The 16,730-nt window shown below is 40.8% G+C and overlaps 1 protein-coding gene across 2 annotated transcripts in view; it reads left to right on the top strand.

Moving 5' to 3' along the window:
* ELAC2 (elaC ribonuclease Z 2) overlaps positions 1-16,730 on the top strand; it is a 2,146,582-nt gene that overhangs the window by 2,039,259 nt on the left and 90,593 nt on the right. For both annotated transcript variants that reach the window (XM_044068145.1, XM_044068146.1), the window contains exon 23: positions 3,979-4,123. In XM_044068145.1, coding sequence (XP_043924080.1) covers positions 3,979-4,123 — 145 coding nt within the window. The remainder of the gene's footprint in view (positions 1-3,978; positions 4,124-16,730) is intronic.

The following is a 16,730-nucleotide window of genomic DNA, read 5'->3' as shown; positions in this document are numbered from 1 at the left end:
CAAGCAATGATTTTGTGGGAGACTGCGCTAAGCTTGCAACTAACTCTTCAGGCAAGGTTTCTGCCGGGAGCACAGAACTCCTTAGCAGATGTGTTAAGCAGACAAATCATGGATCCCCACGAGTGGAAACTGGATCTTCATGTATTTCAAAACTTGACAGTGTCATGGGGAACTCCAGACATAGATCTGTTCGCTTCTCCACTAAACCACCAGCTGCCACAGTATTGCACAAAGGGGTTTCATCACACAGCTTGGAAAGTGGATGCTCTGTCTTTCAGTTGGAAAAACCTTCATGTGTATGCCTTTCCTCCTCTGCCTCTTCTTCCAAAGGTACTATTAAAGGTCAGACAAGACAGGCCAAGGATGATTTTGATAGCTCCAGATTGGCCTCGGCAACACTGGTACCCACTACTACGGAGTCTGGTAAGGAAGCCTCCATGGCCTTTACCTCTGATTCCTCATCTGTTATCTCAGAAGGATGGTCATCTGCTCAATGTCAAGCTTCACTCTCTTCATCTAACAGCCTGGCATATTCTGTGTTGAAACACAGCAGGTCTCAACTTCCTCAACAAGTTTTAAATGTGATTATGGAAGCTAGAAGACCTAGTACAAGGAAAGTGTACGAGAAAAATGGAAGAGATTTTTATTTTGGAGTACAGCAAAGAATTTGCAGGTTTCTGAGCCTAATTTGAGTGTGGCTCTTCAATACCTTACTGAGTTATTGGACAAAGGTTTGTCCTTCTCTTCCATTAAGATTCATGCTGCAGCAATTTCAGCTCACTATGATTGTGACCCACCATTGTTTTTGCATCCTTTGTTCAAGCAGTTTCTTAGAGGGCAAAGAATATAAGACCCCCACGTAGAGCTCCTACTCCTGCTTGGGATCTCAATTTTGTGTTGGAAAAACTTACTCTACAACCTTTTGAGCCTGCGGCTACTGCTGAATTGAAATACTTGTCATGGAAGACTGCTTTTCTGTTGGCTATTACTTCTGCAAGAAGGGTGTCTGAGTTGCAGGCCCTTATGGCAGTAGAGCCATTTTGATTTTCCATAAGGATAGGGTATCATTACGTACTAATCCTTCCTTTATGCCTAAGGTGGTTTCTAGTGTGGCTTTAAACCAAACTATTCATTTGCCTACTTTTTATGCAGACCCCCAAAATAAAGGGGAAAAGATTTTGCACACTTTAGATGTACACAGGCAATTGCGTTATTATTTAAGCAGGACTAAGGATTTTAGACAGTCTCAGCAGTTGTTTGTTTCTTTTGCTTTGAGTTCACAGGGCAAGCCCGTGTCAAAACAAACTATTTCTAGGTGGATTGGCTTTTGCATTGCATTTTGTTATTCCCATCATGGCAAGGAGATTCCAGCTGGGATTAGGCCTCATTCCACTAGGGCTACTGCCACTTCAACAGCATTTCTAAGGGGTGGCAACTAAGGATATTTTGGAAGCAGCTACTTGGAGTTCAGTGCATACTTTCTCTAAGCATTATCACCTTCCTATCTACTCTAAGTCTAGGGCTGGTTTTGCCACAGCTGTTTTGCAAGGCATGTTGTCAGCTCCTGCTTCTTTATGATTTGCCAGCCTCCCTTACCTCTGCTTTGGGATTCTACCCAATAGTAAGGACTGCAGCAATGGGGAGCGAAGAACATAGTACAGTTTTGTACCTACCAGAAATGTAGATGTTCGAGGGTGCCATTGCTGCACTCCAATTTACCCTCCCTCCTTCCGGTCTGTGTTTAGGGGTGGTTGTGTAGGTGAGGTTACATGCTTATATTTGTTGTATATATTCTTGTATATATTGTACATGTTTTTGGTGCAGGTATTTTGGGCCTTGTCTTTTTAGGGTCTTCTGACATCTGGGGCAAGAAAAGACTGAGGATATGACGTCGGTCATGCGCATTAGTACCCTGACGTACTGACGTCAGTCTGATGCGCCCTGACCGACGTCAGCCTTATACTCTGGTATTCGGGCCGACTGGATGCGGACTATACCCAATAGTAAGGACTGCAGCAATGGGATCCTCGAACATCTACATTTATGGTAGGTACAAAACTGTACTATCTGGGGATCCAAGTAAATTGTAAACTCTCCTTTGATAATCACATTGCCAAAGTGGTTAGAAAACCCTTCTACGTGGCACACCTTATCACAAAAGGGTTCGCATCCAGATCAAAAGAGGCCATTGTGCCCCTCTACTCATCTCTCATCAGACCCAGCATAGAGTACAACGCCCCATTTGGGATGTATCTTAGAAGACACCTGCAACAGCTGGAAAGACCGCAGAAGTACCTCACCAAGAGGATCACTGGCCTCAAACAGATGCCCTATGCAGCTCGACTGAAGAAACTCCAGCTGTACTCTGTTGCATACCACCTACTCAGAGGTGATCTTTGCCTGACATAAAAGGCCATGTCCAACTCAGAACTGATTGACATGCTCCACCTAAAGAAAAGCTTATCCCCTCGAGCCACATGCTGTAGGGATCTAAACCTCACCACAACAATAAATAGGACGTGCTGGAGGGATAGATTCCTGTCACAGAGACTTCCCATGCTTTGGAACAAGATTCCAGTCTACATTAGGTAGAGCTCCTCGCTAACACTCTTCAAGAGAAACCTTGACGAGTGGATGGGAAACAGAAAGTTTACCCCGGGGATCACTTCAGTGGCTCTGCTGGACAGAGGCACAGGGAACTAATCTAAGGGGGCGGCAAAAGCCAACACATTCTGGCTAGGCTTATAAATGCCTTCGGGCAGATAGCCTAGTGTACCTACCTATGAAGTAATCTATGGCCATATCAAAGTCTGTATCACTACAATTCAAACTTGATAACCTCATACCTTGTCCTTTAATTATGTTGCGATATATATGGGCAGAGTGGATGCTGCTTTTACGTAAGAAATTTTTCTTTTACAGACTTTCTTAAGCTTGAGGAAACTGTCCATCCTGCTCTCTGATTATGGTGACATCTAAGAAATCTATGCTGGTAACAGATGAATTCATAGTGAAATGTGAAAAAAACTAGTACAAGAGTTCATGAATTCCATGAACTCTAACAATTCACAATATTGACCCTGCCACAGAATAAAAACATCAACAACAAACCGCTTGTAGTAGATTATAAACTTGGAGAAATGATTACCCAACAAAACTTGCATTGTCTCCCATGTGCAAGGACCACATTGTAGTAGCTATTGGCACAAGAAGTGCCCATAGTTACGCCAGACCTTTGGCAATAGTACTTGTGCCCAAAGAAAAACACATTGTTTTCTAAAATCATCTCTAGAAATATGCATAACAAATGAATATGATGGTCTTTAATATCCTTCCTTGAGACCACCCATATCCCTTTTGGGTGGCTTGTGAAATCTGTTCCATATGTTGAATCAGTGAAGAAAGACACCAGATACAAAATCTTTGTACTTGGCATAATGCTAGATCTGTGTTTTCTTCTTTTCATCTGGTTCAACTCCCCTCCCTTCTTCCCCCTACCAAATTGTAATTGTTGACTTTTAGGATTCGACCATATCTCCTTTGGACACTGTATGATCCCTTGTATCTCTTACTCTATTTAGTGTTTATTATATTCTCCTTGACGTATTGTATATACATAGTATGACATTTTTTGGTCAGTCAGCAAACTCAGTCTGAGGTAGTTCGGCAGGAAAGGGGAACTAACTAGGGGAGGAGTTACAGTTGTCATATCCAAAGCTTTGGTATAAGATGCTAAGGTCAGATCCATCCAACAACCCACATGTTGAACTAGGTGAAAAGAAGACAGCATAGATCTATCATTTTAGTAAGTACATAACTTTCATTTTCCAACTTTTTTGTGTACTTCTGTGGAACCAGATATGATAACTGATAAATGCCTACTATTTGTAGGTAGTTTTCAAAAAATATATTTTATTGATGCTGTTTCACTGTTTGTGTTTAGTCCTGAAATTTCATCCTTCACATCTTTCTTCACAGCACAACCTCACAAGCCATTAACGTTGGTATGAAGATGAATGCAGAGTTCATCATGTTGAACCATTTCAGTCAGCGTTATGCCAAGATACCTTTGTTCAGTGCTGATTTCAATGAGAAAGTGGGAATATCTTTTGATCATATGAGAGTAAGCTTCTTTTCTTCTGACATATTTAAAAACGTACAAAATATTGTTTACAGTGTGCCTATTTACGAATCATTGATAATTTTTCATTAAAATACTGGCTACTTATTCACATAAAAATTAAGACAGTATAGACTTTTTATGTGCCTGGAGTAGTAATATTTTGCACTGTAATCTGTATAAGTGGTGCCAAACCAGTTACGCTGCCATCTATTAACCTTTTGTGCAAGTTGTGTTAATGCAGGTAATTGCTAGGATGAATTCTTTCCAGACTCTGACAGCTCTGCTGATGTGGAGGGCCCTAACTACATCTCTGACAACTTGAGTTCAGTTGGTAGATTAGTCACCCTCTGGAGCTAGGAGAGAGATGAGGCACGACTTCAATATCTAACCTCTCATTGGGAGAAAGGTATGGAAAGCACATACCTGGAGTCCCCAGTGGAGACAAATTGACCTTACTGGCGCACTCTCTTGAGGGATTACATTATTTGAGTTGGCAGGTAACACGTCTTTACTGATGCTTGTTGTTTGCTGAACTCTGGTCATATTGGTGCATATAGGTTCATAGGAGGTTGCTAGGCTAATGACCCTAGGGCCTTTACAAGCTTAGCTGTGTAAAAACCCATGCACCGTTATTGACCATAGTTAGATGGTGGTTGTTAGTAGAGTGATTCTGCGATCAGCAGTGACTGCCTTTGTCCATGGGGGACATAGGTGTCACCCCCAAGGTGAATTTACGGTTACCCATCCAGTTGTCAAGGTTGCGCTTGAATAAGATCATTGAGGGAGCTCTACTTCACATGGAGTGGAAGCTTATGCCAGAGGAGCAGCTATCGCTGGGAGATATCTGTCTCTCCATGTTCTGTTAATGTCACAGGCTAGGTTGAGATCCTTGAGCAAGTTATTATTGTCCCGTATGATTTGCAGATGTGCAGCATTTCCATTAGGGCAGGGTCCAAGACTGCTCTGTAGGCCAGCCATATATGTCAAGTTTTGGAGGCCCTGGATTGTTCTTGGTTTAGAAACCTCTGTGGTCTCTCCACTTGCTGCAGGTGTCTGGTGCGGTACATACAGAAGGGAGCATTGTACTCAGTTAGTGGTCTGTTAAGGGTTGAGTACAGTGGAGCTATAACCTCCCTGGTCTTGGATGTCATGCTGTTATTTATGAGATACGAATTGTAGAATATCTTTCTTACCACTGTGGACACACAGTGATTGAAGTTTAGATTATCAACCTTTGTTTCCAAGACTCTCACCTCTAAGTTTGAGCTTAGAGGAGTGCTGTCTATGTCATAATTGGCAAGAGCTACTTCTTTGCCAAACAGGATAATGGGACATTTTTTTGCATTAAGTTTTAGTCTGTGAGTTTGGCATCAAACATTTGTCTTTGCCAGCCCTTTCTGTAATACGTTAACATCACTGGGGACTCTTATTGTGCCCAGTTTACAGTCATCTGCAAACTTGGTAACCCACAACCCATTTACCTTCACCTGGAGTTCAGAGAAATAGATTCCAAACAGTAGAGGGCCCAGCACAGATCCTTGTGGTAACCCACTCGTAACTGGTCTACTAGTGGAGGTGGACTCACCAACTTTCACAGTATATGTTCTGTCAGTGAGACAGTTGGCTACCCATTTAGTAATGTATGGGTTAATCCCCAGCTGGGAGAGTTTCTCTATGATACCTGAATGGGGAATTGTATCAGAGGCCTTGGCTAAATCAAGATAGGTGGAATGTGCTGTTTAGCCATCATCCAGGGTTTTGGTGACATTCTCAAAGAAGTCCACTAGGTTTAATAACCTTGCAGATGAGGCTGGTTAGGCTTATGGGTCGATAGTTCATGGGCCCCCTTTGTACAAGGGGATTACTGTTGCTGTTAAATACTTAAAACCACTGTTAAGCCAGAAGACAAGCCTTAAAATGACTCTTTAGTGTTAATGTAAGTTTATTTCACACTTTTGTCAACAGCAATAAACTTCAGAAATGAATTACAGGAAAGATGCATGAGCTTAAGTACTTGAAATAAAATCATGTTACCAATCACAATAAAAATACAATTAAAAAACACATCCAATGTTAATTGCCACTCTATTTAACCCTTTAGCCAACCTACGGTCCTTCAGAAAATGTTTAATATTTATGGTGTCATTTAAACCTGGTGGTTTGTCTACCTGTAATCTTACTTGCAATTCAGTTTTATCTTTGCTCCATCTGTTTTTTATAATTTCCTTCCCTTAAGTCATAAGGTATGCATTAAGGTATGCATTCTACCACTGCAAAGAGCACTTCTTATAATTGCTGTACCTAATGGTATGTTTATATAAGGCATTATTTTCATTCTTTGTTTTAATATCATAAACATGTTCCTTTATCCTGCTGCCCAACTTCCTAGTGCTCATTCCTATATAGTAACTTGGACAGCTTAAACACAAATATATGTATACTATCCCTTTAGTCTGACAAATATATCTTCCAGATATTTCTGTTGTGTACTATATAAAGAATGCAAGTTCGAAATGTTTTCTGAAGGACTGTAGGCTGGCTAAAGAAGTTTAGATGCTAAGGGGTTAAACAGAGTGGCAATTAACATTGGGTGTGTTTAATTTTTTTTAATTGTGATTAGTTAACATGATTTTATTTCAAGTATTTAAGCTTATGTATCTTTCGTGTAATTCATTTCTGAAGAAGTATATTGCTGTTGATGAAAACATGAAATAAAGTTACATTAACATTGGAGAGTCGTTTTAAGGCTTGTCTTCTGGTTTAACAGTGGTTTTAAATATTTATTTTTTTGTTTTTTACCATTGTTTGGAGACTTCCAGTTTTTATTTTGTATTACTGTTGCTGTTCTCCACTCTGCCAAAACAAAGCCAGTTTTCAGGCTGTGGTTAAAGAGAGTGCAGAGTGGTTCTCCTAGGTCTGGTATTAGATTGTTTAGTAAGCAGCCTGGGATGTTATCTGGTCCCATAGAGGTTGTGTTTTTGACCTTGGAGAGTGCTTGTATGACCTACTCTTTGGAGATGCTTGGTAGAGGACTGGTGTCAGGAATTCTTTTGGATATGTCTGCTGTGGACAGGGGGGTGAATTTATTGCCAAATTTGTCAGCTGGCAGGTTGGCAATTTCTTCAGGTTCAATGTGAGTGATACCATCCACTATAAGTTCGGCATACAGTTGGGCATTCCCTTTTAGGTTTCAGACATAGCTAAAGAATGCCTTATGATTGTTTTTAGCTAAGGATGCTAATTTTGTCTCATAGCTAACCTTGGAGAACTTAACAAGATGTCTGATTTGATTGTTCAAGCTGTGGAGGGTATTCTTCCTCTGTTGAGTAAGTTCCCTCCTGTTCTTAAATATCAGTTTCTTTTTAAAATCCACCAGGGTGGCTTGTTTTTATGGGAAGACCTAGTTTTGTTCATGTTGGGTACAGCTGAGTCAATGCATTTAAGGGGCTATATAGGACATTTATGTATTCCTCTGCATAGGAGTCATTTTGGCTATGTTGGCAGGGGCTTTGAAACTTTTTATCCCATTGCTTAGTAGGCAATAGCTTGCTTTGGAGACATTTTTCAATATTTTTACTTCTGAGAGAGTGTCAGGTTTGATCTTTACTTCGAATGAGACATATTGTCTCACCTTGCCAGGAAGGGCAACATACACAGGATAGTGCAGTGACCACCATGTTGGTGTGTCCTAGGTCAAGGACATCTGAGCCCCATGTGGGGGTGCAGACCAACTGTTCCAGGGCATTTGAAAGGACCTCGTGGCGATCGTCTGTCTTTGCGCTCATGTAAGATGCCCAATCAATGGAAGTATAGTTGAATTCTCTCATGACCAAGGTGTTTGGCTATATACTGAGCGACTCTAGCAAGTACGGGTAGGTGCTGTGCTTCTCCTAGTTCATGGACCTGTAGCTACCGATGATGTGGAAGGATATTTTACTTATAGTTAATTAGACCTGGAGTAGCTCGAGAGAGTCGTACTGATTCACCAGTCTCAAGGTGTATTTGGATTTAATAAAGTTGGATACAATTCCACCTTTGGCCCTTTCACATTCGTTTTGGGGTCTGAATGTGTGAAAGGCATTGTAGCCTTGTATGGCCAAGGTCAGCAGCCTTGAACCAAGTGTCAGTGTCTGCACAAACATCAGCATCTTCTTCCAAGGTGAGTGCTTCCAGGGAGTGCAGTTTACTATTTAAGCTCCTAGCATTAAGCAGCACAACTTTGAGTTTGTCTTTAGTAGATTTATACAAAGTAAGAAAATCACTGGGAACTGCTGCTGTACGAACACAATAAATATTTATTAAAACACTGAGAGTAAAAAACAACAAAGTGAGCGCTTTCGGGCTAAACCCTTCATCAGACAAAAGTGCTCTTACAAACATCTCATTTTTAAAAAATACTTGCACCAATCAGTACTCAGAAAAAACCCACCTTTTTCTGTGGGTTGTCCTAATACAAACTATTCAATTAATAATTAAAGGCACATATTACTGCTGATGTGTATTCAATAAAATGAAATAATAATATGAAAATAAAAATAAAAATTCAATAAAAAGCACGCCTGTTTTTGAGAGTGGGTTTCAGGGGTACCATATCATTCAGCCCTGGTTTAATATGGGCTGTTAGATCTAAAATCCATTGTGATTCTATAGCCTCTGTTTTCAGCCTGATATCACCACCTCTCTTATTGAGAAAAACATTAGCAATCACCCTAAATTTAAAAGTATGTGTTGGGTGATCCTTAACATGATTATATAGTGCATTGTGCTCATCACAATTCCTAATGGAGCCTAAATGTTGCAGGATCCTGGTCTTTAACATATTGTTGGTCTTGCCAACATAATATCCTTGACATGATGTACATCCTGCCATATATACCACATTAGTGGTCCTACAGGTAGCTTTCGGCTTAAATGTAAAACTCTTCCCTGTTAACGGATGTATAAAAACTGTCTCCCTATTAATATATTCACAGGCCTTACAACTACCACATGGCACAGTGCCCTGGGACCTAGGTAAGCATGTGACATCATTATTGCCCCTATCTCGACAGAGTATATCCTTCAGATTCTTGTTCCTCTTATAACTAAACTGCGGGACTTCCCCTACTATGTCACTCAGGTTCCTATCACTTGTAATGATATTCCAAATTCTCTTAATGATGTCACATACCCCTTGAATGTTACTCCCATAGGTCAAAGTCACTCTAGGTTTCATGTCCTTGTTCCTATCATTATTATCATAGCCATTTTGACTGCTGTCATTACTTTCTGACCTTGTATCTATACTAAGCCATGGCTTATATTTCCCTTTCCTATTATCACTGCCTCTTATAGCTGCTGCTTCCACTAAGTCATGTCTATATCCCTATCCTGAAAACACTTCTTCAAATTCACTACCTCCTTCTCAAATTGGTCATCCATCAAACTAAGTCTAGATATCCTGCCCACCTGCCCTTCCACTATGTTGGAAAAGGTGAACCTAGGATGCATACTATCAAAAGAGAGTAAGGAATTCTTCCAACTCTCTTTTCTAAACAGTTTTGAACTAAAACCTTCAGATGTAAGTTCAATAGTAACATCTAGAAAGTCCAGGGCCACAAACGAGCTCTTTATATCAAACCTCAGGAAGGAGGTAGTGGAATGCAAAAATTCCACAAAGGAGGTCAGCCTTTGTTCACCTCCCTTCCAAGCAATAAAGATGTCATCCACAAATCGTAGGTAAACCCCTATGTGTTGATTTCAGTCAATGTTATTTAATACATGTTGTTTTTCCCAATAAGAGAGAACTAAATTAGCATAGGAGTTAGCACATGATGTCACATGCTTACCTAGGTCCCAGGGCACTGTGCCATGTGGTAGTTGCAAGGCCTGTGAATATATTAATAGGGAGACAGTTTTTATACATCCGTTAACAGGGAAGAGTTTTACATTTAAGGGGAAAGCTACCTGTAGGACCACTAATGTGGTATATATGGCAGGATGTACATCATGTCAAGGATATTATGTTGGCAAGACCCAACAATATGTTAAAGACCAGGATCCTGCAACATTTAGGCTCCATTAGGAATTGTGATGAGCACAATGCACTATATAATCATGTTAAGGATCACCCAACACATAATTTTAAATTTAGGGTGATTGCTAATGTTTTTCTCAATAAGAGAGGTGGTGATATCAGGCTGAAAACAGAGGCTATAGAATCACAATGGATTTTAGATCTAACAGCCCATATTAAACCAGGGCTGAATGATATGGTACCCCTGAAACCCACTCTCAAAAACAGGCGTGCTTTTTATTGAATTTTTATTTTTATTTTCATATTATTATTTCATTTTATTGAATACACATCAGCAGTAATATGTGCCTTTAATTATTAATTGAATAGTTTGTATTAGGACAACCCACAGAAAAAAGCGGGTTTTTTCTGAGTACTGATTGGTGCAAGTATTTTTTAAAAATGAGATGTTTGTAAGAGCACTTTTGTCTGATGAAGGGTTTAGCCTGAAAGCTCACTTTGTTGTTTTTACTCTCAGTGTTTTAATAAATATTTATTGTGTTCGTACAGCAGCAGTTCCCAGTGATTTTCTTACTTTGTATTTGTTGATATTTGGAAGCACTGGGATTAGGCTAAGCACTAGCTTTCTTCTTGGATTTTCTACTTTTGGCTTATTGTGCTATGCATGCTGCTGAAGGAAATACCGTAACCAATGGACTGAATACAATGTCAGCAGTAGGCAGTCGTGGTTTGGCTATGGATATTTGGTGCACAGATAAACTGACAACGCAGCAGAATCCTCTGCTTAATTTGGGTTTTTCTGTTTTGAGGAACAATGGTGAAGAGCCGTTGAAACCGCTAGCGATGGACAAAACTTTTGAAGACTTGGCTCGTGACCTTAATTCTAAGGCCATGAGGCTACAACGACTACAATGGCAAGCCTACCACTTGGAGGCTTGTCTGGATTATGGTATTGTCCCGAGGGGCATGCGTGTTATGTGCATGCCAACACAAGGGGACAAGTATCCAGATTTATTAGCTAAGTGGCAGGCTATCAATATAAAAACAAGCTTTCAATATATGGAGTTGTTGATAACTTTTTTCTCTTCAGAAGTTGCAGATTTGAAATGTGAGGTATCCAATGCAAAGCAGAAGTTGACTGATAACTTCCGGGAACCACATCATAAGACCCGATTGGAGCAGATACATCAGGGTCTTCTGGATAATGATGATAAATTAAGAACTTTGAAAATGGTAAATTAAGGCGAGATTATGAAGATTTTTCGAGGGGTAATATCTTCGTGTGGCCGAAGAATACCCCTCGATCCTCTAACAATACATGGAGGCCACAGGGACCCAGAGGGAGACCTATGAATGCAGAGGAGCGGCGCGGTCGTTTGACGTCTAATACAGAGACACTCAGCAACAACAGTTCCGGTTGACGTTTTGGCGGGGAATCCGTTAATGGCTAATGAAAGAGTGGTAGCTATTGACAGCGAAATACGAGCTTCCCAATCTGCACAAACTTCGAATGTGATTACTGCTTGTGACTTAGCAGTCATGGGCAAAGAATCGGCGAACTTGGAAGGGCCGTTGAACACTGACTGTAATCAAAGCGATCCAGTTAAGGGAGGGACATTGATTACATCTGTGACTCCCTTGACTAGTTTGCAAGATACTTTTAATGAGAGGGTAGAATCAGTGCCTGTTCCTGGGGACATGGGAGCGCGTCCTAAAGTGCTATTAGGACAGGATTATTTTTTGGGCATGTTGCCCATGAATGTCAAGAGGAAAGGTCCATGGAAGCGGTCACGGAGCGACGACAGGGACTCTATGAACAAAAGGAGGACTTTGAATTGACTTCATGTTGTTTTATTCATGGTATTGTATTTAATCTTTCTAAATATACACTAAATGCTGCCGAAATATATGTTTTGAATAGAGGAATGACATTTGTACCAAGTAAACCTTGTATGTATAGTGATATAGTGCTGGATTTAATGTTGTATTGCGAAGGTAATGTTGAATAAGATATATGGAGGGGCACAAGGTTCTAGTATGGGCCTCTGAAAACCCAGTAGCTATATTCCCCCATTTTCACCAGCACTGAATTTATTTATTAACAAATGTGAGAGTGATTTGTGTAAGCTCTTGCAAGAAAAAGGAAAAAACTGTTTTTATAATTTAACTAATGAGCAAAGACAGGCCTTAGAGAAACTTAGTAAAAATCAAGATCTGACGATAAGGATGGCAGACAAAGGAGGGGGAGTAGTTGTCTTGGACACTGACTGGTACAATAGGAAGATATCAGAACTGCTATCAGAAAGAGAGGTCTATCATATGATGAATCCAGTAGAAATTAAGAACATCATAAGTAAGGTACATGTACGTGTAGAATGGCTATTTGCTAACATGTACATAACACAGGACCTTAAAGACTTTTTTCACGTAGATAAACCAGTCATTCCAGTGTTCAAGGCTCTACCCAAAGTACACAAGTCACTGACTGACCCACCACTTAGACCTATAGTGTCGGGTAGGGGCTGGGTCACTGAGAATTTATCTATATGGCTGGAATGCACACTTAGACCCTATGTTGATCTCATGGATAATGTTTTGAAGGATACAGCACACTTCCTAAGGATCTTGGGTGAGATGAATAGGGAAGGCAGACAGGAAGGGATTATGTTAGTAAGTTTAGATGTACATAGTTTATTCACAGTGATAGGTAATGAGTATGGAATATTGGCCTGTGTAGGGATTCTAAGGGACATGGGTGTTGCAGAGAGAGAACTTTCTCTCATAGAGGAGTCATTGAAATTAGTTCTGGAGAACAATGTTTTCTTGAGCAATGGCACAATGTGTATAGGCAAGCACAGGGGGTAGCTATGGGAACCCCCTGTGCTAACTCCTATGCTAATTTAGTTCTCTCTTATTGGGAAAAACAACATGTATTAAATAACATTGACTGGAATCAACACATAGGGGTTTACCTACGATTTGTGGATGACATCTTTATTGCTTGGAAGGGAGGTGAACAAAGGCTGACCTCCTTTGTGGAATTTTTGCATTCCACTACCTCCTTCCTGAGGTTTGATATAAAGAGCTCGTTTGTGGCCCTGGACTTTCTAGATGTTACTATTGAACTTACATCTGAAGGTTTTAGTTCAAAACTGTTTAGAAAAGAGAGTTGGAAGAATTCCTTACTCTCTTTTGATAGTATGCATCCTAGGTTCACCTTTTCCAACATAGTGGAAGGGCAGGTGGGCAGGATATCTAGACTTAGTTTGATGGATGACCAATTTGAGAAAGAGGTAGTGAATTTGAAGAAGTGTTTTCAGGATAGGGGATATAGACATGACTTAGTGGAAGCAGCAGCTATAAGAGGCAGTGATAATAGGAAAGGGAAATATAAGCCATGGCTTAGTATAGATACAAGGTCAGAAAGTAATGACAGCAGTCAAAATGGCTATAATAATAATGATAGGAACAAGGACATGAAACCTAGAGTGACTTTGACCTATGGGAGTAACATTCAAGGGGTATGTGACATCATTAAGAGAAATTGGAATATCATTACAAGTGATAGGAACCTGAGTGACATAGTAGGCGAAGTCCCAGTTTAGTTATAAGAGGAACAAGAATCTGAAGGATATACTCTGTCGAGATAGGGGCAATAATGATGTCACATGCTTACCTAGGTCCCAGGGCACTGTGCCATGTGGTAGTTGTAAGGCCTGTGAATATATTAATAGGGAGACAGTTTTTATACATCCGTTAACAGGGAAGAGTTTTACATTTAAGGGAAAGCTACCTGTAGGACCACTAATGTGGTATATATGGCAGGATGTACATCATGTCAAGGATATTATGTTGGCAAGACCAACAATATGTTAAAGACCAGGATCCTGCAACATTTAGGCTCCATTAGGAATTGTGATGAGCACAATGCACTATATAATCATGTTAAGGATCACCCAACACATAATTTTAAATTTAGGGTGATTGCTAATGTTTTTCTCAATAAGAAGTGGTGATATCAGGCTGAAAACAGAGGCTATAGAATCACAATGGATTTTAGATCTAACAGCCCATATTAAACCAGGGCTGAATGATATGGTACCCCTGAAACCCACTCTCAAAAACAGGCGTGCTTTTTATTGAATTTTTATTTTTATTTTCATATTATTATTTCATTTTATTGAATACACATCAGCAGTAATATGTGCCTTTAATTATTAATTGAATAGTTTGTATTAGGACAACCCACAGAAAAAGGCGTTTTTTTTCTGAGTACTGATTGGTGCAAGTATTTTTTAAAAATGAGATGTTTGTAAGAGCACTTTTGTCTGATGAAGGGTTTAGCCCGAAAGCGCTCACTTTGTTGTTTTTACTCTCAGTGTTTTAATAAATATTTATTGTGTTCGTACAGCAGCAGTTCCCAGTGATTTTCTTACTTTGTATTTGTTGATATTTGGAAGCACTGGGATTAGGCTAAGCACTAGCTTTCTTCTTTGGTCTTTAGTAGATTTCTTTACGTTGGAAGTTTTGTTGTTTGGACATTGCTTAAAAATGGCACTATGGGGGAGGCAAGTGTCTTTGTCAGTATCCAAAGCCTTGAGGAGACAGGTGAAGGCCATCTCTGGCAAAGCAGGTTGGACTGTCTACTATGTCTTCCTAGGCAGATGGATACTGGATACCCCTTGAGTGACACCAGAAGTTAAGCCAGTTATTGAAGTCAGTCATTTTTGTCTGTATTGTGGCATCCTCGGTGAAGGCAGAATGCTGCTTAGGGCTAGGGATATACCTGCCTGGGACACACCTGCCTTGATCTGACACCTCACCTGTGTGCCCTGTTCAATCACAGGCTTACCTCAGGCTTTGTCCCTACCAAATGGTGCACTGCTACAGTCATCCCTCTCCACAAAGGAGTAGTGACTACAGACCATCGCCCCATTAGCCTAATGAGTCTGATATGCAAACCTATGGAACACATCATCATGGACCTAATAAACAAGGATATAGGAAATCTCCAAACTCTGGATCTCACACAGTTTGGTTTTGTGAAGGGTAGATAATGCCTGCTCAACCTGGTCGACTTCTCTGGTCAGTCACCAGAGCTGTAGATGAAGGCAAGGTGGTTCATACAGTCTACCTTGATCTGGCCAAGGCCTTTGATACCATTCCCCACTCAGGAATCATAGAAAAAGTCACCAAGCTAGGCATCAACCCTTATATCACTAGGTGGATTGCAAACTGGCTCACAGATAGCATCCAGAGGGTGAAAGTAGCTGATTCCAAGTCAGACTGCTGACCAGTCGTGAGTGGAGACCCACAGGGTTCTGTCCTGGGTCCCCTCCTGTTTGGTGTCTACGTCTCTGAGGTCCAGGCCAACATGAAGGGACTCTGGCTGACAAAGTACGCAGACAATTGCAAGTTGGGAGCTATTATTAACTCCCTAAGTGATGTTGACATCCTGCAGAAAGGCCTCACTGAGCCTAACAGCTGGTGTCAAATCCATGGCCTTAAGCTCAATGCCAAAAAATGTGTCTTCCTCCCCTTTGGGAAAAAACTGGTTCCCATGAATTACCACATCAATGGTAGTCCAATGAACACAGAAGGTGTTATAAGAGATCTGGGAACACAGGTTGACAGCAACCTCTCTTTTGACTACCACATTGCCACTGTGGTCAGAAAGTCTTTCTATGTGGCACATCTCATTACTAAGGGTTTTGCATCTAGGAAGAAAGAGGTCATTCTCTCCCTCTACTCTCTTCTCTCATTAGGCCAGTCATCGAGTACAATGGCCCATTTGGCATGCACCTGACTAGACACCTGCATCAACTGGAGAGGCCGCAAATGTACCTCACAAAGAGGATCCTAGGCCTTAAACACTTGTCCTACATGGACAGACTCAAAAAAAAACTCCAAATGTACCTCACAAAGAGGATCCTAGGCCTTAAACACTTGTCCTACATGGACAGACTCAAAAAAAAACTCCAACTATTCTCTGTCTCATATTGCCTACTTAGAGGCGATCTCTGCTTGATTTACAAAGCCATGTTTGACCCAGCTCTGTTAGAAGTGCTACATCTAAAGAAATCCCAATACCTCCGCACCACATGCTCCAGAGACCTCAACCTCATTCCCACAATCAACAGAACAAGCTGGAGGGATAGGTTCATAACCCAGAGAGTTCCCATGCTATGGAATCGACTTCCTATACATGTCAAATAGAGCACCTCACTGGCCCTGTTCAAGAGAAATCTTGATGAGTGGAGGGAAATAGAAAATTCCCCCTGGGGATCACTCCAGTGGCTCTACTCTACAGAGGCACTGGGAACTAAGATTGGGTGGCACGATGCCAGGGTAATCCTACGGGCTAGGCTTATAAAGGCTCCAGGGCCATTAGACTAGTAGACAGCTATGAACCTATGAACAATCTGAAAGTTTGGAGATGTCTGTCTTCATGTAGTCTAGAGAGGTACGTCTCAAGTTTCACACCAGCGTGTAATATGATAGAGTCATAACGGAAATTGTTGCTGAGCAACTTGAGTGCAAACATGATTTTGTGGATCCTGGCACCTTACTGGCAGCTGGCCGTGACCTTCC

Source organism: Protopterus annectens, chromosome 4.part0, assembly GCF_019279795.1.
Source record: "Protopterus annectens isolate FY-2018-M chromosome 4.part0, PAN1.0, whole genome shotgun sequence".
Taxonomy (NCBI): Eukaryota; Metazoa; Chordata; order Ceratodontiformes; family Protopteridae; genus Protopterus; species Protopterus annectens.
The sequence above is the reverse complement of the archived record's forward strand: the minus strand, read 5'-3'. Positions and strand labels throughout refer to the sequence as shown.